Source organism: Peromyscus leucopus, chromosome 10, assembly GCF_004664715.2.
Source record: "Peromyscus leucopus breed LL Stock chromosome 10, UCI_PerLeu_2.1, whole genome shotgun sequence".
Classification (NCBI taxonomy): Eukaryota; Metazoa; Chordata; class Mammalia; order Rodentia; family Cricetidae; genus Peromyscus; species Peromyscus leucopus.
In genome coordinates this window covers 89390769-89416298 of record NC_051071.1, presented here as the reverse complement: position 1 = coordinate 89416298, position 25530 = coordinate 89390769, and the positions used below count along the sequence as shown (strand labels likewise).

At 40.9% G+C, this 25530-nt stretch overlaps 1 protein-coding gene across 1 annotated transcript in view; it reads left to right on the top strand.

Moving 5' to 3' along the window:
- LOC114691798 (ATP-binding cassette sub-family G member 3-like) overlaps positions 1 to 24667 on the top strand; it is a 50449-nt gene extending 25782 nt beyond the window's left edge. Inside the window, exons 10-15 of the mRNA XM_028867325.2 lie at positions 4555 to 4644; positions 6061 to 6185; positions 8686 to 8840; positions 14095 to 14184; positions 21354 to 21439; positions 24459 to 24667. Of these exons, the coding sequence (XP_028723158.1) occupies positions 4555 to 4644; positions 6061 to 6185; positions 8686 to 8840; positions 14095 to 14184; positions 21354 to 21439; positions 24459 to 24612 (700 nt within the window). The 3' untranslated portion in view covers positions 24613 to 24667. The remainder of the gene's footprint in view (positions 1 to 4554; positions 4645 to 6060; positions 6186 to 8685; positions 8841 to 14094; positions 14185 to 21353; positions 21440 to 24458) is intronic.
- The last annotated feature ends 863 nt before the right edge of the window (positions 24668 to 25530 follow it).

Sequence of the window (25530 nt, the reverse complement as noted above, 5' to 3'; positions counted from 1 at the left end):
GATGTTCACCAACCCCACGTCTGACAGAGGGCTGATCTCCAAAATATATAAAGAATTCAAGAAACTAGACATCAAAATACCGAACAAATCAACTAAGAAATGGACTACAGATCTAAACAGAGAATTCTTGAGAAGAATCTCAAATGGCTGAAAGACATTTAAGGAATTGGTCAACATCCTTAGTCATCATGGAAATGCAAATCAAAATGACTCTAAGATACCATCTTACACCTGTCAGAATGGCTAAGATCAAAAACATTGATGACAGCTTATATTGGAGAGGATGTAGAGCAAGGGGAACACTCCTTTACTATTTATTGGTGGGAGTGCAAACTTGTACAGCCACTTTGGAAATTAGTATGGCAGTTTCTCAGAAAACTGAGAATCAATCTACCTCAAGACTTAGTCATACCACTCTTGGGCATATACCCAAGGGATGCTCAATCATACCACAAGGACACTTGCTCAACTCTGTTCACAGCAGCATTATTCATAATAGCCAGAACCTTGAAACAACCTAAATGCCATTCCAACTAGAGAGTGAGGAAAGAGAAAGACAGAAAGTAGAGGAGACACTGCTAGCCGCTGACAGGAGAAGTAGATGTGAAGGTACTGGTAAGCCACAAGCCACGAGGCAAAATATAGATTTATAGAAATGGATTAATTTAAGATGTGAGAGTTAGCTAGTGAGAAGTCTGAGCCATTAGGCCATACAGATCTTAATTATATAAGCCTCTGTGTGTTTATTTGGGTTTGAACAGCTGCAGACTGGGCGGGACACAGGAAAACTTTCAGCTACAAGGGGAGTTCTCAGAATCCACAAGGATGACCCCAGCTTAGACAACTAGCAGTAGTGGAGAGGGTGCCTGAACTGGCCTACCCCAGTCATCAGATCGGTGAATACCCTCTATCTAGTAAATGATGGAAGCAGATGCAGAAATCCACAACCAAGGATAAGCTCCAGGAGTCCAGTCAAAGAGAGAGAAGAGCGATCCTATGAGTAAGGAGCATCAGGACCATGATGGAGAAATCTACAGAGACAACCAAACAAAGCTAGTGGGAACTCATGAACTCTAGATCAATAGCTGTGGAGCCTCCTTGGGACTGGACTAGGTCCTCTGCACAAGTGAGACAGTTGTGTAGCCTGATCTGCTTAAGGATTCCCCTGGCAGTAGGATCAGGATCCATTCCTGGTACATGAGCTGGCTTTTTGCAGCCCATTACCTATGGTGGGGCACCTTGCATAGCCTTGATGCAAGGGAAGGGGCTTGGACCTGCCTCAACTAAATGTATCATGCTCTGATGACTCCCCTTGGGAGGCCTTACCTTGTTGGAGGAAGGAACAAGGGATAGGTTGGGGGAGGGGAGCTGGGGATGGGAGGATGGAAGAGAGAAGAATCTGGTTGGTATGTAAAGTGAAGAAAAATTTCTTAATAAAAATAATTACAAAGAAAATGTGACTCAAAATGTTGCTTACTTCTAAAATGGGAATATGTAACAATATGAATAGAATTGAAGATTTGAAGAACATCATGCAAAGTAAAATAGTTCAAACGCAGAACAACAAACATGTTTCACTTAGATGTGAATTATGAAGCAATTGACCTCCAGGTAGCATAGTATACACTTTGCCAGGGCAGTGGAGAAAGAGTATAAAATCTGATAAACAGGAGAAGTAAGATTTTTTCCTTTGAAATAAATTGTACAGCACATTCAATCCAACAAATTTTAATACACATTTTGAAGTTTCTGAGAATATATTTCTAGTATAGAAATAATAACTAGAAATATATTCTATATAGAAATATATTCTATATAATATATAGAATGGTGTATATTTGTAGTGATGGGCAACATCTAATTTAGTTTGATATAATTATTTCACAAAATTGTTAATGAATAATATTAGTTTTATACCTTCAATATGTAGCTATAGGTTGTCAATCTACAATTATAATATCTAAAAAATCAGATAAGAAAGTAGATGTTGTATACATGGTTAACTATAGCCAGGGCCATAATATTCCCTTTCTAAGTTCTTGGTTTTGTTGATAAAATATATGAAAATAAGCTCAAATGGAACTTGAGGACAACTTATTGGATACAGAGAGAGGGAGAAGGCCCTGAGCATCAGGGAACAGGTATGTGTGAGAATGGAAGAGTGGAGAAAGAGAAAGTTGTACATTTAGTAGAATAAAGCCTTGAAAACAAGACTGGCTCATTAGGACAGTGGAGAAACCCGCGTCTTCTGCTCTATGTTTGGTCATGTGGTGCCCAACTCTTCCATTCTATGTTTGGTCATGGAGTGCTCAAGTCCCCTGCTCTATGGTTGGTCACTGGATGCTCATGTTAGGTCCTCTGCTCTTGTTTGGTGCTTTGAGGCAGGGCCACAGTTATGACCTGACAGTTCCAGAACTTGTCGTGTAGCCCAGGCTGGCTTTAGTTTAGGTCCTCTTCTCTGTTTGGTGAGTGTGTGTCCAAGTTCTCCACTCTATTATTGGACATGGAGTGCTAAGGTTCTCTGCTGTATGTTTGGACATTTGAAGGAGGGCCACAGTTGTCATGTAGCCTAAGCTGGCCTCAGTCTGCAGCAGTCTTCATGCCTCTCTCTCCCAAGTTCCAGGAGTTTGGAGGTCTTGCTTCCTGCTCTTCTCAGAGTCTTACCCATTCTTAGGTTGTCTTTCTTTTCCATTCTTTTTCTTTAATTTGGCCTTTGGTAGATTATAAAATGGAGTTTTTCTTTAATGTACAAGGAAACCTAGTCTCCAACAAGGTCCCCCATCATCTTATCTGGATATCTAACCACCACTGTGTACCTAGATAAAGAGAGTCACTGACCTGTGGTGGTATTGTGTTCCCCAAAATATTGTGTATCCTAATAAATTTATCTGGGGTCAGAGAACAGAAAAGCCACTAGATACTTAGGATAGGCAGTGGTAGCACACGCCTTTAAACCTAGCATTCCAGAGGCAGAAATCCATGTGTTCAAGGATACAGCCAAGCATGGTGACTCACACCTTTAGTCCCAGTGAGTGGTGGTAGAAAGCAGAGGGTATATAAGGCATGAAGACCAGAAACTAGAAGCATTTGGCTGGTTAAGCTTTTAGGTATTGAGCAGCACAGTTCAGCTGAGATTCATTAGGATAAGGACATAGAAGCTTCCAGTCTGAGGAAATAAGACCAGCTGAGAAGTTGGCCAGGTGAGGTTAGCTGTGGCTTGTTCTGTCTCTCTGATCTTCCAGTGTTCACCCCAATACCTGGCTCAGGTTTGATTTTTATTAATAAGAACTGTTAAGATTCCTGCTAAACTGACCTCTGACTGTCACTTGAGAAGCCGGCAGTTAGGACCCAATCATTCATCTGTCTAGAGGAACCTGACATGTGTGTCCAGGAAACAGATAACTGCAGAGGGCTTTTTATTCCCTCCCTTCCTGCTTACCATCCTCTATTACACCAACAAAAAATTATTTCTTCATAAATAGGCATGACTGAATTTATTTTTCGAGCTCTCTGGAAACCATGCAGGAAGTTGTTGGCCTATTTTAAGGATAATCAAATCAAGGCTTTACAGATATTTCTGCAGTCCATGTCTGTAGTAAGCTGTTGAGTTGAGATTCCATCCACTGTTTCATGTTTTCATTCTTACTCTTCTGTGAATCAACACAGTCAACTGGATATGAAAACTCCTTGGAGTTTTATTAATCTTTATGTTTCTCTCTTTATACATTAGGAATGATGCTTACCAACTTTGTTAGTTAAATTGGAGTGATAGGCTGGGCTGCCATGACTAAGTGCCGTAAGCTCAGTGTATTTAATGGAAATGTGTCTCCACACTGCAGTGTGAGTGTCTGAGATGAGAATTCTCTCCCAGGCTCTTCCTGTCTGGCCACCTTCTGTTAGACCTCTTGTGGCAGACACTGCATTGCTGTTTCTTCCCCTAAGTTTAACACAGATCACATATGATGCTTCAATCTCATGATTTCAATTAAGACTAATGTACTCCTAAAAGACATACTTTACATTATGTAATGTATGTATGTATGTATGATGTATACTATACATCATTACATTAATGGTCATTATCTAATTGTTGGATTTTAGAGGACACACTTTGATTAATAGATACCTCTATGGAGACAGAGAAGATAAATAATTCATGGGACTCATATGGTCTGACATTTTTAACAAGAACAATTCCACATTTTCCTTCTATGTTTTTTAAATATTTATTTTATTTTTATGTGTATGAGTGTTTGCCTGCATGGATATATTTGTACCATGTATGTGGCCTGAGACCGTGGAGATCAGAAGAAGGCATTATATCTACTGGAACTGGAATGACAGATGGTTGGAATCCACCATGTGGGTGCTGGAAGCTAAACCTGGCTCCTTTGCAAGAGCAACAACCACTCTTCACTGCTGAGGCATCTCTTCAGTCCTGCTTTAAAAAAAAATCTTTGTGAGGTTTCTTATATAGAGAACAAGCTCAACTGGGATAAAACCATTCTAATGTTGAATTTGCTGTTTTCTTTTGCCTCTATTCTCTCTGGCCAGAGCCAACCTGCTCTTCTTGCTCACAGGCCTTGAATGTGTCAGGAGCTTGTCTACCAGGGAGCTCTTCAAGATCGACTGTGATCGCTTTCTGTGAGTAACCCCTGCTCCAGGAGCAGGCATTGGGGACCGGTGATCAAGTTGCTTAAATTCATAGTGAACCTAGAATGTTATCTCACAAAATCCCAGTATTCCCCCCACCCCCGCCTTTTAATTTGTTTAGTTGAAAATTTAAGAAATTATAAAAGTTTGTGTTTACCATTGCTGTGGCACCAGGTGTTTGGAAGTATGTAAAGAGATTACTAATATTAATAAAAAATGAATGGGAAATCAAGAGCAGAGATGTCTGCTGCTCAGTGAAAGTTTCAAATTTGGGGTGTGGTCACCAGATCTCAGTGCTGAGAACAGTACAATAGTAGGGCCTAAAGATCACTGGAAATTTATAACCTCCCAAAGAAAGATGTCAGGGGTGTCGCAGAGCTTAAGTGTGGTGGGTTCAGCAGCACATTGGGGTTGGAGAGGCACAGCTGCACAAGAATGAGAGTCTCCTCTTGATGGGGGCTGGAAAGAGCCAGACAGCAACTGAATATAAAAGGGCTGTTTATCTTCTGTGTTTTTCAAACATGGAAGAACCTTTTTCCAGTGGCATATGCTTAGGATTCACTGCTCTCAAAGATGGCCAAGATTTTTCTCCAAGTACATGCCCAGGAGAGGAGTCATCAGAGAAGAGCTGAGGGCCTCGCTCAGTAGTTAGAGTGCTTGCTTTGTGTGCCTGAAATCCTGTGTTAGATTCACAGTATCAGAAACCCCTGAGTATGGCTGGTATTCCTGTAATCTCAGCACTTGGGACCAGGGTGGAGGCAGGAGGATGGTCATTCTTGGCTGCATATGGAATTTAAGGCCAGCCCACACTGATAATCCTGTAACAACAACAGCAACAATGAAGACTCTGGGAGGGGAGGAACTTGGGATTTGGAAGGGCCAGGAAGGGAAAGGATTGGGTTTCATATCTGGTAAAGATTCATGGTTTTAAAGAGAGATTATTGAAGGAGTACATCTGTCCTAAAGTGAGAGTAGCTGGAGAGAAGGATGTAGTGTCCTGAAGGGGCACTGTGACCTCAGAGTGACAGTGTCACCTTCTTCATGAGAACTGGAAGGAGAGAAGTCTCCATGACCACTGTCTGAGGTGAGGTAGGAATGAGATGCTCCTCAGGGACTCTGAGTAGAGTGGGCACATCAGGCTGTTTCCCTCGAGGGGCTGTTGTGTGGCTAGAGTGGACAAAACAAAGTAGAGTTCTCTGATGGGGAGAATCCTAGTGAGAATGTCATCAGGATGCTGGCCTGGGGATGCTGGTCCCTAAGATGGGGACGTGTATGGGAGTCAGCCTGGAGCACAGGGGACACTGTCCTGTGAGGCTCCCTGTCAAGGCAGAAGTCAGTGTAGCCAGCATTTCGCCTGTGTCTTCTGGACTAATCTAAGGATGTATAATGTGATCTTTGTCTCTGTAGACATGAGCATACCAGTGGATACTACAGAGTGTTACCATATTTCCTTGGGAAATTGCTCGGTGAGCTGGTACCCAGTTTGTTATTACCAAGTATTGCATTTACTGTTATAGTATTCAGCATAGCAGGTAAGTGACAAAGCAAGAGAATGTGTCTTTACTCTTAGGGGAGCTTGTTTTTGCTTGTACAACTGTGGCAAGTCTAAAGTAGAAAAGCACGTCTCCACTGTGTGCCATCTAAAACAGGTGTTCAGTGAGAGGAAAGTCTCCAAGACTTGTTCACAAAATACTACAAAACCTTTTTATGAAACTGTTTTTACTAGAAATTCTGTGTATTATAATGAATGTAGACATAATGTACACATTTGAGACAGTGCCAGTGGAGCAAGATCAATTATTAGATATCTATCTATAGGTGTTGTGAAAGATTTATTTTTACTTTATTTATGCATTTGAATCTCTCTCTCTCTCTCTCTCTCTCTCTCTCTCTCTCTCTCTCTCTCTGTGTGTGTGTGTGTGTGTGTGTGTGTGTGTGTGTGTGTGTGTGTGCACTAAGTGAATGCAGTTCTTGGGAAAGCCAGAACAGTTTGTGAGATCTCTTGGAATTGGAGTTACAGGAGAATGTGAGCCACCACGTGGGTGCTGGGAACATAATCTAGGGCTTTTGTAAGAATAGCACATGCTCTTAGTCAGTGAGTCATCTCTCGACTCCAGCTGTATATTTTCCTATGTTTCTGTGTAAATGTCTATATATGCAAATAAAATATTGAGACATGGATGATGTCTCATAAATATGTACATGTGTGTAAAATATTTAAACGTATATATTATCTTCCTCTACCAGCTTATGAAGAGAGAGGACAGTAAATTTGGAGTTTTTTGAAATTATATAATATATATATTATTTAAAATATGTGCACAGACTGATCTGTGAATATGGTTAAGCTTCATTCTAGACTGTTTCGAATTTCCATAATTTTTACACATGCACACACACACACACTCACACAGACACACACATACTCATGCATACACAGAGATACACGTAGACACACACACTCACACAAACACAGAGAAATATAAGCACTGATAAAGCTTAGACTTTGTTTTATAAGAGATTTATCATTCATAACCAGTCATTCAGGCCATGGGATGGCTATGGGAAATTTGCTTGTCCTGCTGGCCTAACAACCTGAATCTGGTCCTCAGAATCCACAGTGGAAGAGAGAATCACTCCAGAAAATTGTCCTTCAGCTCCATAGCAAATGCACACTATGGCAATTACACACCTTAGCACATGCACACCCATACCCACACATGTACTGTACACAACACGATAATAAAATAATAACAATAACTTTTAAAACAATTAGACATGGAACTCATCTCCCCCATGATTTAACTTGTGTCCCTGTAACTATTTTAAAAACACAGAACTGTGTAGGACTCAAAGCATTAGGTCCATAAAGATTACAAATCAGTTTATGGAACACATTGTCTTCCTGCATAGCAGTTATATGGTGATTTCCTAGGGAACACTAAAGTTGGAGGCACCCTCCTGGCCTCTAGATGTCAAAAATACTACAAGGTTGTTTAATTCTTGCCTTAGTTAGGTTTCTATTGATGTAATAAACACCATGACCATAACTAACTTGGGGAGGAAAGGGTTTATTTCATCTTACAGTTCAATGTACTTCTAGAAGGGAAGTCAGGTCAGGAACCTGGAGGCAGGAAGTGAAGCAGGGGCCGTGGAGAAATGCTGTTTACTGGCTTGCTCTTAATGGCTTCTTCAGCCTGATTGTTTTTATAGAACCCAGGACCACCGGCCTAGGGATGGCATCATCCACAGTTGTCTAAGACCCCCTACATAAATAATTCATCAAGAAAATGCCCCACAGGCTTGCCTATAGGCCAATCTAATGCAAGAATTTTCTTAATTAGGGTTATCTCTTTCCATATGACCTAAGCTTGTGTTAAACTGACAAAAGCTAACCAGCACAGTACTGGCCCCAATTACATTATCAATGCAGTTATAATAAACACAAGACAATGTGGACATGAACACTTTCTATTGGTAATTCTCCTGTGAGAGAAGGCAGCAGAATTTTGGCCATTGTATTGCCTGTAGCTCTACATGTCAGGATCTCATAAATTGCTCATAATTATGTATAAAAGAGAATAGGCATTACATGTAAAGGTGTTTGTGGCAAGAATAAAATTAAAGCCATATGATGATGATGGAGAGGCTCATTGGTTAAGAGCACATGCTGCTCCTCTAAAGTCCCCAAATTTGGCTCCCAGCACCCACATCATCAGGCACACCAGGCAGCTTTCGCTACAGCTCTAGGAGATCTGATGCCCTCTGCTGGCCTCCAACACTTATGGCATACATTCCCACAGATACACATTAACATAAACATGAATAAAAATAGAATAAATATTTTTTAAAAGGAAACTGTATAACAATTTTGGGAACTCACATGGAAGAAAGCAATTAAATTGAAGACCCAGAGTAGTAGGGTGGCTATAAAATTGTTAGTAGTCTTTTTGGTGATTGAAGTATTATTTGAAAACTGTACAGTTGTCTGGTGTTAGGTAGCTGGACTGACCCCACTTTTTTCTTTCTAAGGAGTAAACACAGATGCGAAGGGTTTCTTCACTATGATACTTACTGTCATGATTTTGGCTTGTTCTGCCAGTTCCCTACCGCTGTCTTTAAAAACAGGGGTGAATGCAGCAGCTATACCAACACAACTCATGGCTGTCTATTTTATATTCATGCTGGTGAGTGTGAATTGTGTTTTTATCAGAGGAAAATTTTCCTTGTATTCCTTATTGTACGTGTACATGCTTGACACATCAGTACTTGGGGCATGAGGTCTTATGCTAAAGCTTATTGTCATCTGTAGGAGAGAAGGAGCCACCGTTCCTCCTAGGCTTTGTGGATCCTGCTCTGATGTCAGTTCTATGATGTGGTTAACATGCCCTTTCTAGTGAGCTCTTACCAGACATTTCTTGGGATCATATTATATGACAATAATAAATTAGATCTTCAAGAAAGTGGTATGGTTGGCTGATTCCCCAGAACAAGGAAGATTGCAGCCTTCCTTTCATGCTACAGTGAGAGACCTGTCTGCTGTTTTAACCACAGCAAGGTGATTTGGATTATTCAGTAGTCTCTAATGGGAAGCAAAGGTCATGGATAATGTAAGTATTCATCACAAGGAGTCTATCTCAGGACTCACTTGTATTCTGTAAAGGGTTAGAAATAATTGAAGATTCCAGACTCCTAAGTATTAATCAATCTCCTGAATTAGCATACTACTGCTCATCTTTCTGTAATTGGATACCCTGTCTTAATCTTTCAGGACTTGGGTGTTTATAGTCTTGTCCCTCGTCCATTCCCTCTCTGCTTTGCACTGTCACATGAGGATGTGAGCATTCAGCTTCCTCTCCCACTTCCTAGCCCGCTGCCTGCTGCCATGCCTCCCTGCTAGGATGGCCTCTTGTCACTCTGGAAACCTGAGGCTGAAGGAACTCTCTCTTCTACAAGTTCCCTGATCATGGTGTTGTGTCACAGCAGCAGGAAAGTAACAGCTGCGTTTCCTGTCACTCTCTCCACTCTCCCCTCCCTGACTCAGGCTTTGTTTCGCTTTTTATAAACCTCTGGGTCTACTTAGCACTGCTCATACGTACCTGTGTGTAGGGCCATCTACTGCAGCATGTGTAGGCCCTCAGGGGCCACATCCTTAAAGAAAACTCGCTCCCCCTGCCAGCAGCCATCAACTTCCTATAGCTCCTCAGGTAGGTGTAGGACTGTAGATGAATTTCTAAATGGTCTTAAAAAAAAAACCACACACATCAGGTGCCAGGTATTGGAGTGAAATCTAAAAGATCAGAGAGACAGAACAAGCCACAGCAAACCTCACCTCGACAACTCCTCATCTGATCCTGTTTCCATGAATCTTCTTCAGACTGAAAGCCTCTGAGTTCTCATCTGAATGGATCTCAGCTGAACTGCTGCTAAAAGCCTAAAAGCTTAAAAGCCTAAAAAGCCTCTAGTTCCTGGTTCTCATGTCTTATATACTTTTCTGCTTCCTGCCATTACTTCCTGGGATTAAAGGTGTGTGTCACCATGCCTGGCTGTTTCCAGTGTGGCCTTGAACTCATAGAGTTCCACATGACCTCTGCCTGCCAAGTGATAAGGTTAAAGGTGTGTGTGCCACTATTTTCTGGCCTCTATGTCTGTTTAGTGGATGTTCTGTTCTCTGACCCTAGATAAGTTTATTGGGGCGCACAATATATTGGGGGACACAATACCACCACATAGGACTTCATGTCCACCTCTCCCGTCCATGCAGGGATCTTCTCTGACTTGATCTTGTACAGGTGTTCCCATGTTGTCACACTGCACTGCATTCCCATGTGTCACTGCCCAATAGTGACAGGAGAACCCTGTTTTGTTGTAGTTGTCCACAGCCTCTGGCTCTTACAATTCCTCTAGCCTCTTACATCCTGATCCTTGATCCTTGGGAGGAGGGGTATGATATACAGATATCCCACTCAGGGCTGGATCCCCTGCAGTCTCTATTCTCTGTATGTTGACCTGTGGTGGGTATGTGTTAATCACCATATCCTGCAAAAGGAAGCTCCTCTGATGAAGGCCTGAGATGTACTAATCTATGGGTGTCACAACTCATTAGAAGTCAGTGTAATACCACATCCATTTAGAAAAGTAACAGTAGATTCTCGTCTGGGACCTATGACTCAACTAGACACAGCATCATAGATGATTTCCATCTTGTAGAGCAGGTCATAAATAGAATCAGAAAATGAATGGTCTGTCATTGCCATTATAGTAGTATATCCAGTGTCCCCTATGTATTTCTTTCACCACAAGAAAAACAAAAAGCAGAAAACATCCAGGTGGGATGGTCATTATATTTTAGCATACTTGCAACTTCACCCCACACCTCCTGGATTCCCCTCTCCCATATTTCAGCATTTCTAGTTAACTGCACATAGTAACAACACCCAATCAAGATGTAAGTCACGACATACAGGAGATAAGGATAAACAGATGGAAAGTTCTGCTCCATCATATTCAGGATTGGACTCAGAGTCCTCTGCAAAGCCTACTAGTCTGGACTGTAGACTAGTTTCTATAAGGGAAGCCATGGCATTCTGGTTCTTAGAACTGAAAGCCTGAAACATCCTTGGGCACTCCTGTTGGGGTATGGTGAAATGGTTTTCACCTCCCTCCTTGCTGGGGTGCTGGACTCTCAGGGCATGGGGCAGTAGACAAACATGGTGCTTGTGGACCGGTCCATCTGAGGAGATGGTCTCTGCTGCCATCCCAGAGCAAGGACCCCACAACACAGAGGAAAGAACAAGGGCAAGGAACCATGTCAAGGAGTTCTGCCCATTGTTGGTTCTGGTCCTTCTACCCCAGAGTGTAGAAGGGAAGCCTAGACACCTTCCAGAGCCCAGAACTGCCTGAGCATCGTTGTAGAAGATTTTAAAAAGTGAAATGTGCTTCTATATTGATTCCAGTGCTTTGGGTGGAGGGTTAAAGAGGATTGAATGTGTACATATAAATAAGATGGAAAGAGCCTGTGTGGCCCCTCCCCTTTTCCCTTCTCATGTTTGATTATATATTTAAGAGTGAGAATATGGGTCCATAACAGAATAAATTTGCCCCAGAGAATATATGGCTGGAAATTTCAGAAGGAGTACACAGGATATTATGATGTTAAACTGTCGCCTGGGAGTCTCCCTACATTCTGGGAAGTAGATTGGCCTTTGTTGGTTAGGAATCCAGATGAAATTTCACAAATACCAGAGAAACAAGTAAACAAATAACAGAAAACTTTAATATACACTGGTAGGAATGCACACCTCCTCAGATATATATAGAGGCCTCCGTCCTTCCCCATACTGCTGCTAATATGATGAAGACTATCTTAGAGTAATTCAGAACTAAATAGATTTGTTTTGGATTAAAATAGCTTTCAGAAAGGCCTGGGGGTCTCTCTCCACATGAATGTTACATGTCACCTATCTTAGGGAGTCCACAGGCATTCCCACCAGGGAAACTAAAGTCAGTTTCTCATCAATTGTGTTGAGGATCTCTCCTCTACTTTGCTTTCACTTAGCTTACCAAGTTTTCACCCCTCTGCCAAATTTTCCAGCCCAAGGTTTCCTGCTTGGGAACCACATGCTGCTAAAAATCTGAGAAACAAAACAAAAAAGAAAACAAATTGAAAGAGACCTGGGAGGCCCCTTCCTGTGGCATTAACTGAGAGCACAGTCCAGAAGGTTGAAGAAGTGGGACACTTTACACCCAAGAGAAAGGCTGCTGACATCCTTGCTCAGGGGAAAAGGGCAAGCTCAGCACAAGGAAAATGTTAAGATTGAAAAAAAATCCTGCTTATTGTTTTTAAACAATAATAGAACTTGTTAATGTAACTAAAACAGTTTTTCTAATAACAGTCCAATTTTGAGAATCTAGTCTTACCCTTACTTAAAAAAAAACATAAACAGAAAGCTTTCTTGGATTGACAAATACATGTGTCCCAAATTGTCTTCTTTGGATTATCCAGGCAGTCTTTAAAATTAATTCTCAAAAGGAACCTAACAATACCTCATTACCTAAAGGACATGTTGGTAGAGTTCACTTTGCTTTTACATTTTGATAAATGTGCATATAAAACTGATGTAGAGAATTGAATACTTAGGTGAACTGTATTAACTGTACAGAGCATGTGCCCAAGGAGTGATTGCTACTCTTGTGTGGCAGGACATCCCCAGGCTCAAGTGTATTTTCCTTTGAGGGGGACCCTGGTCCTACCAGAGCAAATGGCATGTTGTCCTCTTTATGAGAGAGGGACACATGGGGTGGTGAAGTTTGCCAGAGTCTGTTGCTCTTGTTCCCAGATGTGCAGACAGGTCCACTGAAAGCCTCTTATCAATAGAGAAGATGAATTATTCCTCACACAACACTGGCATGGATTCTTTCACCAATGGGTGGTGATACCAACATCAGTTTTGTTGTTCAGGATTGTTTTGCTAATCTTAGTCTTTTGTATTTCCACGTGAATTTTAGTATTTTTTCAATTTATGTGAATTGTATTATAATTTTTATGGAGTTTGCATTGAATCTGTTGATTGCTTTTGGTAGAATGGATATTTTTGTATTTATCCTACCAATCTATAAGCATGTGAGATCTGTCCATCATCCAGTGTCTTCAGTTTTCTTTTCAGTGTCTTAATTTTTTTATTGTACAAGTATTTCATTTGGTTAGATTTATTGCAATATCCTCCCTTCCTCCTCCCTTTTTGATATTTTTGTGAATGAGATTGTTTCCCTCATTTCTTTCCTATTATGTTTGTAATTTGTACTTAGAAAAGCTCCCAACTTTTCTAAGTACATGTGATAAAACATTTTGTTTTATCACAGGCACAGAAAAGCAACTAAGACAACTGGTTATTGTATAAAGTTTCTAAATGGGACCTGAAAACTAGTTATGGAGCCAAATGTTGTATTTTCTTTAGAAGCATTTGGTCAGGTGCAGTCTGAATGCACACACACAGTCATTGTTTTACATATTCTAGTGTACATTAGACTAGATAGGGCAAGTTTATATGAACTTTTGCGCTGCCCCTTGTTCATCATGCATAATACATACATACATTAGATATTATAAGGAATCTGAAGAGGATTTAAATATGTAGGGTGGGTGTATTTAAAGTTTAAAATGTGTGCATAGATTACATGGTGTTTTAAAGACAAACAACACAAGCACCTGAGGTTTTGGGTCCTGCAGAGTAGAGTGGCAGGCCCTTCTTTTAAAAACCATGGAGACCCTTGGCTTTGCGAAGAGTGAGGAATTCTGTTTGGATTTTACTGAAAGAATGCTTTAAAGAGGTGGTCTGGGCAGAAGTAGTCAGAAGGATGAAGGGATCTTGAAGAGGGAGCATCTTGTCTAAAATTCTTAGTCACTTGACTTGTTCTAATTGGTGTTTCTGTTCTTTGTAGTTTATCTCAGGTCTGTCACTATATTCAGGAAGCCTAGCACCTGGGCTCTCATGGATTCAATACTTCAACATTCCTCATTATGGATTTACAGTAAGTTGTCCTGTCTGTCACTATACTTGGGGTCTCTAGCAGTAGCAACTGAAATGATTCCCAACCCAGTCCTTTCCCCAGCTGTAATCTCTAATCAGCAGCTGCCCAGGATTTTTCTTCCAGGAGCAAAGAGGAGAACTTTCCTGTTAATGCTAGCCAAAGGTCAGTGAGTCATCTGGGGTTTACCCCAGGCACAAGTTATTTGAGGAAAATAAAGGGTGAGAAAAATCCCAGAGTAAAGAGGAAAGACAGATAATATAATGAAAAGCATATAGTTGTGATTATGCCCAATAAGGAAATAGTGAAAAGATCAGGGACTAAGATATAAAATCTATATCAGGAAATTAAAAGAAATAGAAACCATGTGATACTCATAGCCATAATGGCTTTGCCAAGCTTTCTCTGCAGTAAGGTGTGTCTTAATAGACTTTCTTATTCCCATAATCACAACTGGTTTTGATAAAAACAAGCAAGAAAATATTGTTACTATGAATCAATAGTATTGTTTTAATTACAGTGTTTACATGATTATGGACTGGGCAGAGGAGGAGGTGCCTGAGGTAATCTAGTTAGAGAGCCCACCTCTTAGTAGTTGGGAAGCCCCATCATTTCAATCCTAACCCTCCTGAGTGTGGGGGAGGGGCACTGCTTTGCTGGGCAGACTGAACTCGGTGGAGGTTGTTTAAAAATGTATTTGGAGAGCCTGCCCCCGACTTCCCTTCTGGTCCAGAGGTGAGTACGCGGGTCCAACCCGGATCCCATCCCTGGGCACCAGCCACTCCGGGAAGACCTGCCCAACTTGGCACCAGGTTCTGGCCACCGGACAGCTCCCCTCCTAGCCCCACCGGGAGGGATCCCCTTTTCCAAGCCCCCCGGCAGCCCCTGCAATCACCGCGCCCTGCCCCCACGCCCATCTGCCCGAGACTCCAGCCACTTCCTGAGACTTAGAGACCGGCCCCTAGCTCCCAGCCTGCCCCCGATTGCCATTCTGGACCAGAGCCTGCCCCTGACTTCCCTTCTGGACCAGAGAGTTGGACAAGAGAACTCCCTTTTGGACAAGAGAGAGAGTCTTCCTGAATCTGTCAGCTCTTTCTGAAACAAGTACACTGATAAGACGAAGAAGGAACCACAAGGAGATGGGCAGACGTCAAGGCAGAAGTACATACAGCAAAATGAAGAGCAATACAGCATCACCAGAACCTAGCCCGCCTCCAACATCTAGACCTGAACACCAAAAATTGGAAGAAGCAGAAGAAAGTAGCCTTATGAGTAACTTCATGAAGAAGGTAGAGGCTTATGTAGAGGAAAAGACAAGAAAATTGGAAGAACGCTGTAAACAACTAGAGGAAAGGGCAAACAAATTAGAAGAAAACAATAAAGCCCTCCAAGAAAACAATAAAGTCCTGGAAGAAAACATTAAAGTCCTGGAAGAAAACAATAAAGCACTGAAAGAAAATCATGAAAAAGCAATGAAACAAAGAAAGGATACAGTCCAAGAACTGAAAAGGGAAATTGAAAAAATAAAGAAGACACAAACAGAGGGAATGCTGGAAATAGAAAACCTGAGTAAAAGATCAGGAACTTCGGATGCAAGTATAACCAACAGAATGCAAGAGGTAGAAGAGAGGATTTCTGGCATTGAAGATACAGTAGAAGAAATAGTTTCATCAGTCGAAGGAAACACTAAAGCCAACAAAGTCATGAACCAAAATGTCCAAGAAATCTGGGACACCATGAAAAGATCAAACCTACGAATTATAGGGATAGAAGAAGGTGAAGAATACCAACTCAAAGGCACAGAAAATATATTCAACAAAATTATAGAAGAAAACCTTCCCAACTTAAAGAAGGAAATGCCTATGAAGATACAAGAAGCCTATAGAACACCAAACAGACTAGACCCCCCAAAAAAGCCCCTCGACACATAATAATTAAACAACTAAATGTACAGAATAAAGAAAGAATATTAAGAGCAGCCAAGGAAAAAGGCCAAGTGACCTATAAAGGTAAACCCATCAGAATAACACCCGATTTCTCAATGGAGACTTTGAAAGCCAGAAGGACCTGGACAGATGTAATGCAGACACTAAGAAACCATGGATGTCAGCCCAGACTAATATACCCAGCAAAACTTTCAATCATCATAGACGGAATGAACAAGACATTCCAAGACAAAGCCAGATTTAAACAATACCTATCCACAAACCCAGCCCTACAGAAAGCACTAGAAGGAAAATTCCAACCGAAAGAAGTCAGATACACACTCGAAAACACAGGCAATAGATAAAGCCACAATAGTAAACCCCAAAGAAGGGAAGTACACACACACTACCACCAAAAATAACAGGGATGAACAATCACTGGTCGTTAATATCCCTTAATATCAACGGACTTAATTCACCTATAAAAAGACATAGACTTACAGAATGGATACGAAAGCAGGACCCATCTTTCTGCTGCATACAAGAAACACATCTCAAATTCAAAGACAGACACTACCTAAGAATAAAAGGCTGGGAAAAGACTTTCCAATCAAATGGTCTTAAGAAACAAGCAGGGGTAGCCATCCTGATATCCAACAAAATAGACTTCAAATTAAAATCAATCAAAAGAGATCAAGAAGGACATTACATACTCATCACAGGAAAGATCCACCAAGATGAAGTTTCAATTCTGAACATTTATGCCCCAAACACAAGGGCACCCACATATGTAAAAGAAACATTACTAAAGCTTAAACCACATATAAAATCCCACACATTAATAGTGGGAGATCTCAACACCCCACTTTCACCACTGGACAGATCTCCCAAATCGAAACTTAACAGAGAAATAAAGGACTTAACTGATGTCATGACCCAATTGGACCTAATAGATATCTACAGAACATTCCATCCTAACAAGAAAGAATATACATTCTTCTCAGCACCCCATGGATCTTTCTCTAAAATCGACCACATACTTGGCCACAAAGCAAATCTCAACAGATACAAAACAATTAGAATAACCTCCTGTGTTCTATCAGACCACCATGGGTTAAAGTTAGATCTCAACAACAACAAAAACTACAGAAAACCTACAATCTCATGGAAACTGAATAATGCTCAACTGAATCACCAATGGGTTAAGGAAGAAATAAAGAAAGAAATTAAAGACTTCCTAGAGATCAATGAAATGAGGACACCACATACCCAAACTTATGGGACACTATGAAAGCAGTGTTAAGAGGGAAATTCATAGCACTAAATGCCCACATAAAGAAGTTGGAGAAATCTCACACTAGTGACTTAACAGCACACCTGAAAGCTCTAGAACAAGAAGAAGCAAAGTCTCCCAGGAAGAATAGACGCCAGGAAATTATCAAAGTGAGAGGTGAAATTAATAAATCAGAAACTAAGAGAATAATACAAAAAATTAATGAAGCAAAGAGTTGGTTCTTTGAGAAAATCAACAAGATAGACAAGCCCTTATCCAAACTAACCAAAAGACAGAGAGAGAGTATCCAAATCAACAAAATCAGAAATGAAAAGGGGGACATAACAACAGACATTGAGGAAATACAGAGAATTATAAGGTCATATTTCAAAAACCTCTACTCCACAAAACTGGAAAACCTAAAAGAAATGGACATTTTTCTGGATAAGTACCACATACCTAAGCTAAATCAAGACCAGATAAACTATTTAAATAGCCCAATAACCCCTAAGGAAATAGAAACAGTCATTAAAAGTCTCCCAACCAAAAAAAGCCCAGGACCAGATGGTTTCAGCACAGAATTCTACCAGATCTTCAAAGAAGAGTTAATACCAATACTCTCTAAATTGTTCCACATAATAGAAACAGAAGGAACATTACCAAACTCCTTTTATGAGGCTACAATTACCCTGATTCCTAAACCAAACAAGGATACAACAAAGAAAGAGAACTACAGACCGATCTCCCTCATGAACATTGATGCAAAAATACTCAATAAAATATTGGCAAACAGACTCCAAGAACACATCAGAACAATTATCCACCATGATCAAGTAGGCTTCATCCCAGGGATGCAAGGGTGGTTCAACATACGAAAGTCCATCAACGTAATACACCATATAAACAAACTCAAAGAAAAAAACCACATGATCATCTCACTAGATGCAGAAAAGGCATTTGACAAAATCCAGCACCCCTTCATGATAAAAGTCTTGGAGCGATCAGGAATACGGGGAACATACCTAAACATAATAAAGGCAATATATAGCAAACCAACAGCCAACATCAAATTAAATGGAGAGAAACTCAAAGCAATTCCACTAAAGTCAGGAACGAGGCAAGGCTGTCCACTCTCCCCATACTTATTCAATATAGTACTTGAAGTTCTAGCCAGAGCAATAAGACAACATAAGGAGATTAAGGGGATACAAATTGGAAAGGAAGAAGTCAAGCTTTCCCTATTTGCAGATGACATGATAGTATACTTGAGTGACCCCAAAGATTCCACCCAGGAATTGATAAAGCTTATAAACACCTTCAGCAACATAGCAGGATACAAGATCAACTCAAAAAAATCAGTAGCCTTCCTATATACAATGGACAAAGAAGATGAGAAGACAATTAGAGATACATCACCCTTTACAATAGCCAAAAATGACATAAAATACCTTGGGGTAACACTAACCAAGCAAGTGAAGGACCTATATGACAAGAACTTTAAGTCCCTGAAAAAAGAAATTGAAGAAGATGTCAGAAAAAGGAAAGATCTCCCATCATCATGGATAGGCAGGGTTAACATAGTAAAAATGTCAATCTTACCAAAAGCAATCTACAGATTCAATGCAATCCCCATCAAAATACCAACACAATTCTTCACAGACCTGGAAAGAATAATACTCAACTTCATATGGAAAAACAAAAAACCCAGAATAGCTAAAAGAAACCTGTACAATAAAACAACTTCTGGAGGCATCACAATCCCTAACTTCAAGCTCTACTATAGAGCTACAGTAATAAAAACAGCTTGGTATTGGCATAAAAACCGACATGTGGACCAATGGAATCGAATTGAAGACCCTGACATTAACCCACACACCTATGGACATATAATTTTTGACAAAGAAGCCAAAAGTGTACAATGGAAAAAAGAAAGCATCTTCAACAAATGGTGCTGGCATAACTGGATATCAACGTGTAGAAGGCTGCAAATAGATCCATATCTGTCACCGTGCACAAAACTTAAGTCCAAGTGGATCAAAGACCTCAACATAAATCCAGCTACTCTAAACCTGCTAGAAGAGAAAGTAGGAAGTAATCTTGAACGCATTGGCATAGGAGATCACTTCCTAAATATAACACCAGTAGCGCAGACACTGAGACAAACAATCAATCAATGGGACCTCTTGAAACTGAGAAGCTTTTGTAAAGCAAAGGATATGGTCAACAAGGCAAAGCGACAGCCTACAGAATGGGAAAAGATCTTCACCAACCCCACAGGTGACAGAGGACTGATATCCAGAATATATAAGGAACTCAAGAAATTAGACATCAAAACAACCAACAGTCCAATTGAGAAATGGGCTTTAGAATTAAACAGAGAATTCTCAACAGAGGAAACCCAAATGACTGAAAGACATTTAAGGAATTGCTCAACATCCCTAATCATCAGGGAAATGCAAATCAAAACAACTCTGAGATACCACCTTACGCCTGTCAGAATGGCTAAGATCAAAAACACTGAAGACACTTTATGCTGGTGGGAATGCAAGCTTGTACAACCACTTTGGAAATCAATATGGCGCTTTCTTAGAAAATTGGGAATCAATCTCCCCCAAGATCCAGCTATACCACTTTTGGGCATATACCCAAGAAATGCTCAATCATACCATAAGAGCACTTGCTCCGCTATGTTCATATCAGCATTGTTTGTAATAGCCAAATCCTGGAAACAACCTAGATGCCCTTCAACTGAAGAATGGATAAATAAATTGTGGCACATATACACAATGGAATACTACTCAGCAGAGAAAAACAATGACATCATACGGTTTGCAGACAAATGGATTGATCTAGAAAAAATCATCCTGAGTGAGGTGACCCAGACTCAGAAAGACAAATATGGTATGTACTCACTCATAGGAAGATGCTAGATGTGGAACAAGGATGACTGGACTGCTACTCACATCACCAGTGAGGCTACCTGGAAAACGGGACCCCAAAAAAGACACGGAGAAATGGATGAGATCTACATGAACAGCCTGGTCATGAGTGGGAACAATGAAGAGCGACGGTCGAGGGAAAGAGAGTGGGAGATCCTAGCTGGATCAAGAAAAGAGAGGGAGAACAACGAATAGGAGACCATAGTAAATGAAGACCACATGAGAAGGGGAGGAAGCAGAGAGCTAGGGAGGCCCACGGAGATCCACAAAGATGCCCCCACAAAAGACTGCTGGCAATGGTCGAGAGACGGCAGGAACTGACCTACTCCGGTGATGGGATGGCCAGACACCCTGTTAGTTGTGCCATAAATCCCATCCAAGGAAGGTCTGAGGAATCTGGATGCAGACATCCACGGCTGGGCCCCTGGTGGAGCACTGGGAGTCTAATTAGTGAGAAAGAAGAGGGTTTATATGAGCGAGAATTGTTGAAGCCAGGGTTGGATAAAGCACAGGGACAAATAACCAAATGAATGGAAGTACAGGATCTATGAACCAAAGGTTGAGAGGCCCCCAACTGGATCAGGCCCCCTGAATGGGTGAGACAGTCATTTGGCTTGATCTGTCTGGGAGGCAGCCGTGTGTTGGTGCCGGGTCCTGGGCTTGTTGCATGAGTTGGCTGTTTGAATCCTGGGACCTATGCAGGGACACTTGGCTCGGTCTGGGAGGGGGGGACTGGACCTGGCTGGACTGAGACTACCAGGTCGATCCCGGTCCTCGGGGGAGACCTTGATCTGGAGGAGGTGGGAATGGGGGGTAGGGTGGGGGAGGGGGAGGGGGGGCGAGAGTGGGAGAACAGGGGAATCTGTGGCTATTATGTTGAACTAAATGATGTTGTAAAATAAATTTACTTTAAAAAAAAATGTATTTGGAAATTACAGCCCAGATGGATCTTGATTTTTATAGCTGTATTTATTCTTTAGAAACTTACATAAATATTAAAGTATTTACCTTTCTCTGTTTTTGTTTGTGTTACAGGCTTTGCTGTACAATGAATTCCTGGAACAAAACTTCTGTCCAGAACATAACGCAGCAGAAATCAGTAGATGTCAGAACTTTATAACGTAAGCTTGAGTTCGGTGTCACAATGGGAACACACACAGAATGCTCCTAGACTTGGAGGGGAAACCCATCCTTTCAGGATTATCACTGTCTTCAGCCAGTTCCCCAGAGTGAATCATTGTAACCGATACACATGTGGATGTGTTTTGATCCTACTGCTCCATGGTGTAATGTGCAGAAAGGTTTTTTTTTTTTTTTTGCCTTTAAAAATATGGTTTTCGTGTCTTGATTGTGGATTTAGTTCCTTGTTTCAGAACATTTGTGTTTGACCTAGGTTGTTCTGATTGTTTACAAGGGCATACAGTTTCCACATGTATAGACTATGGTACCTGTGAGCAGAACCCAAGAATGTCAGGGCAGCAAGGACTAAAGTGAGTAAGCTTTGCCTGTCAGCATTCAGAGTCTTCCCTCTGCCTCATGCTCTGGAAGATTTTAAGAAATAAAAGGCTAATGTGTGTGTGTGTGTGTGTGTGTGTGTGTGTGTGTGTGTGTGTGTAAAATGTCCTACCAGAGGACATGTCCTACAATGAAAGAAACACATATTTCACTATTTTGAGAAGGCAATATCACTTTTGTCTAATATCATGAAAATAGAAATAAAGATTTTTTAAATAAAATTTTAAATAAAATTAAATCATATTGTTTTAAAGTTTTAATACTTTCCCTTTCTATGATTGCTCTCATTGATTTGATTTTCATATATAAATGAGAGAGGAACATGTGTTTGAATTACTGATAAGAAAACAAGTGTGGGGAGATATCTTATTTACCATATCTCCTCTCTCCTGGTGTGGTCTGGCATCCTTCTAATCAAAGTTCCTTACCAGTTTGTTGTCAGAAAGATGCTGATGGTGTTGTTGGTTGTTTTTGCTCTTTTGGCCCCCCCTCCCATCTCCCAAATAAATCACACACAGAGGCTTATACTTAATTATAAATGTTCATCCTAAACTTGGCTTGTTTCTTGTCAGCTTTTCTTAACTTTAAATTATTCCACCTTTCTTTTGCCTCTGGGCTTTTTCCTTTTCTTACTTCTGTATATCTTATTCTCACTCTACTCCGGGGCTAGCCGTGTAGCTGGGGGGCTGGCCCCTAGCATCCTCCTCTCCTTATTCTCTTGTTCCTTCTTTTTTTTCCCCTTACTTATCCTTCTATTTATTCTTTCTGCCTGCCAGCCTTACCTATCCTTTCTCCTGCCTTGCTATTGGCATGGCAGCTCTTTAGACCATCAGATGTTTCAGACAGGCAAAGTAACACAGTTACACAGAGTTAAACAAATGCAGCATAAAAGAATGCATCACATCTTTGCATCATTAAACAGATGTTCCACATTGTAGCTAGAGTTTTCATGCCTTGTCCACAATCAGGACAAATCTTTGTCCCCCGCCAGTCCCATAGCCGCTCAGACCCAACCAAGTAAACACAGAGACTTATATTGCTTACAAACTGTATGGCCGTGGCAGGCTTCTTGTTAACTGTTCTTATAGTTTAAATTAATCCATTTCCATAAATCTATACCCTGTCACATGGCTCATGGCTTACTGGCGTCTTCACATGCTGCTTGTCAGAGTGGCGGCTGGCAGTGACTCCTTTTGCCTTCCTGTTCTTTTATTTCTCCTCTCTGTTAGTCCCGCCTATACTTCCTGCTTAGTCATGGGCCAATCAGTGTTTTATTTATTGACCAATCAGAGCAACTTGACATACAGACCATCCCACAGCATAGCCAAGTGCAGAACATCTCAGACACTTGCACTCAGGCCTGTGGTCCTAATCATCCTCTATGCGGACCTGCTGGGTAAAGCCACAAGGAACCCGAGAACGGGCTCCCACAGGACATACAGAACATCCCACAGCACCACATCACAAACAAAGGTAACACATGTTAAAATAATATTCCACAAACAGATGGGTGAAGTGAAACCAGAGGAGGGTTATCCACAGACCTTATACTCACAAGAGGATTGTCCTCACAAAAGGAGGAAGAAATATGCCCTTTCAGGAGATTTGGGAACTGTTAGATCCTATGAGACACACAGGGATGGAGACTCAAAGGAATGGAGATACATAGAGATGGAGACACACAGGGATGGAGACACACAGGGATGGACACACACAGGGATGGACACACACAGGGATGGACACACACAGGGATGGACACACACAGGGATGGACACACAGGGATGGAAACACACAGGGATGGACACTCACAGGGATGGACACACACAGGGATGGACACACACAGGGATGGACACACACAGGGATGGACACATACAGGGATGGAGACACACAGGTGGTAATTCTAGTGTATCCAGAACTTTTAGCAGCAGCAGCTTTTCTAACCTGTGTCAGGGCCCCTGCATCCTGCTGTGCTCCAACTGCTTCCCAGGCTCTATCTGTAGCCATGGGCTGCTGGGGATGTTCCATAGCTGAGCATCCCTGGTTGTCATTGCTATATTAGTTCAGGAGCTGACAGGAACTCACTGACTCCTGTCAGAAATCCTTAGTCTCCACCATTCCTGGTTCTAGAATTTAATGTTGTGTTCTTTTGCACAGCTGTCTACTGTGAACTGCAAAAGTTTTGACCTCTTAGATTGTCTGTGTGTCATTATGAAACTGAAGTTTTTCACTTTGGGAGAAACAAGTCCTTCATCCATACCTTTGCCCTATGAGGAGAGGGTAGCATTGTAGATTTAGAAATGAGTGACACAGTGAACACTACAAAGTTGGGTCTTAGTGTGACTCTGTAAACTGGGTGTAGTTTAATGAGCTTACTTCCTTTAATGCCTTTAAATAGATGTGATAGCTAAGCCTCTTTGGATGGTTTTTGAAATTAACAAAGGAACCTGAATCAAGTAGGTAAGATTGACATAATATATAACAAAATGGGAAATACATCATTACTAATATCAATTAAATATAAAGAAGAAATTTTTAATGATGTGTAAAAACTGAGTTTTTGAAAAGAAGCAACAGTGAATATACTGAAAAAACTTTGACTTTATTTTTGTGTATGTTTGATTACAGGTGCAGTGGTAAAGAATTCTTGACAATCCAGGGTATTGATCTCTCATCATGGAGCTTCTGGGAGAATTACGTGGCCTTAACTTGCATAATGATCATCCTGTTTTCAATTACCTATGTACAATTATTAGTTCTTAAGAAAAAGAGACATTTTTAAAATCACTCTTCCACTTTTTTTGAATTAATCTGACATTAAAAAGAAATTAAAACTTTACCTGTGTGTGGCCATGTCGTAAGAGCAGAAGGTGGCACTTAAGCTTCAGGCGTTCAGTCACCAGAGTGCAAGGCACTGATGGGTGAATCTCTGATAGGCAAGGCCAAGGGGGCTTCAGCTCCAGAATGTCTCTTGCTACTGCTGTGCCTTCACATGTTTGCTGCTGCCATTTTTCTCTAGAATGAATTGTGTGAATGGGGGTGGGGGAATGCCCACTGTCTTTAATGTTGTATGTTTATGTCATGGAAATATCCTGTTCTTCTGACCATTTTTACCTGTGGATTATTATGAAGATGATTTCCTCTTAAGCTGCACTATTTAACTGAAGTAATCATTTTATACAATAATAGTGGTAGTTTGAATAGAATTTTGATGACTAAGGTTTTTTAACACATGTAGTAGAGGTTAGTTTAGTGGGAAAATAAATATAGGTAAACATAAGATATAGTGTTTTCCCACCCCTGATGAAGCAGGGGCTGCATAGAATAGAAAATTGGACCAAGGAAATGTCATCAGCTGGGACTTATGAGTTTCTCTTGAGGAGCCTATAGACTGTGGTTCAGGTTAATGATTAAGGAAAACAACTGAGTCCCCAAAATTAGCTCAAATTGTTTTTGATATTGGGAAATGTGTTCACAGATTTTGGTGTGCAGCATAGATTAAAATAAAGCTTTAAATAATACTTCATGTAACTAGAAAAAAAGAATTAGATAGTTAAGATAATTGAGCAGAAATCTAAAATATGAAAAGTGAAAATAGTAACCCAATTTTCTGGCAATTATAATAACTACTGCCTTTGTAACAGTTATGGCTGAAGGCTCCTGATCTATGAGAATTCTAAAACATAAATGTTTAACTGTA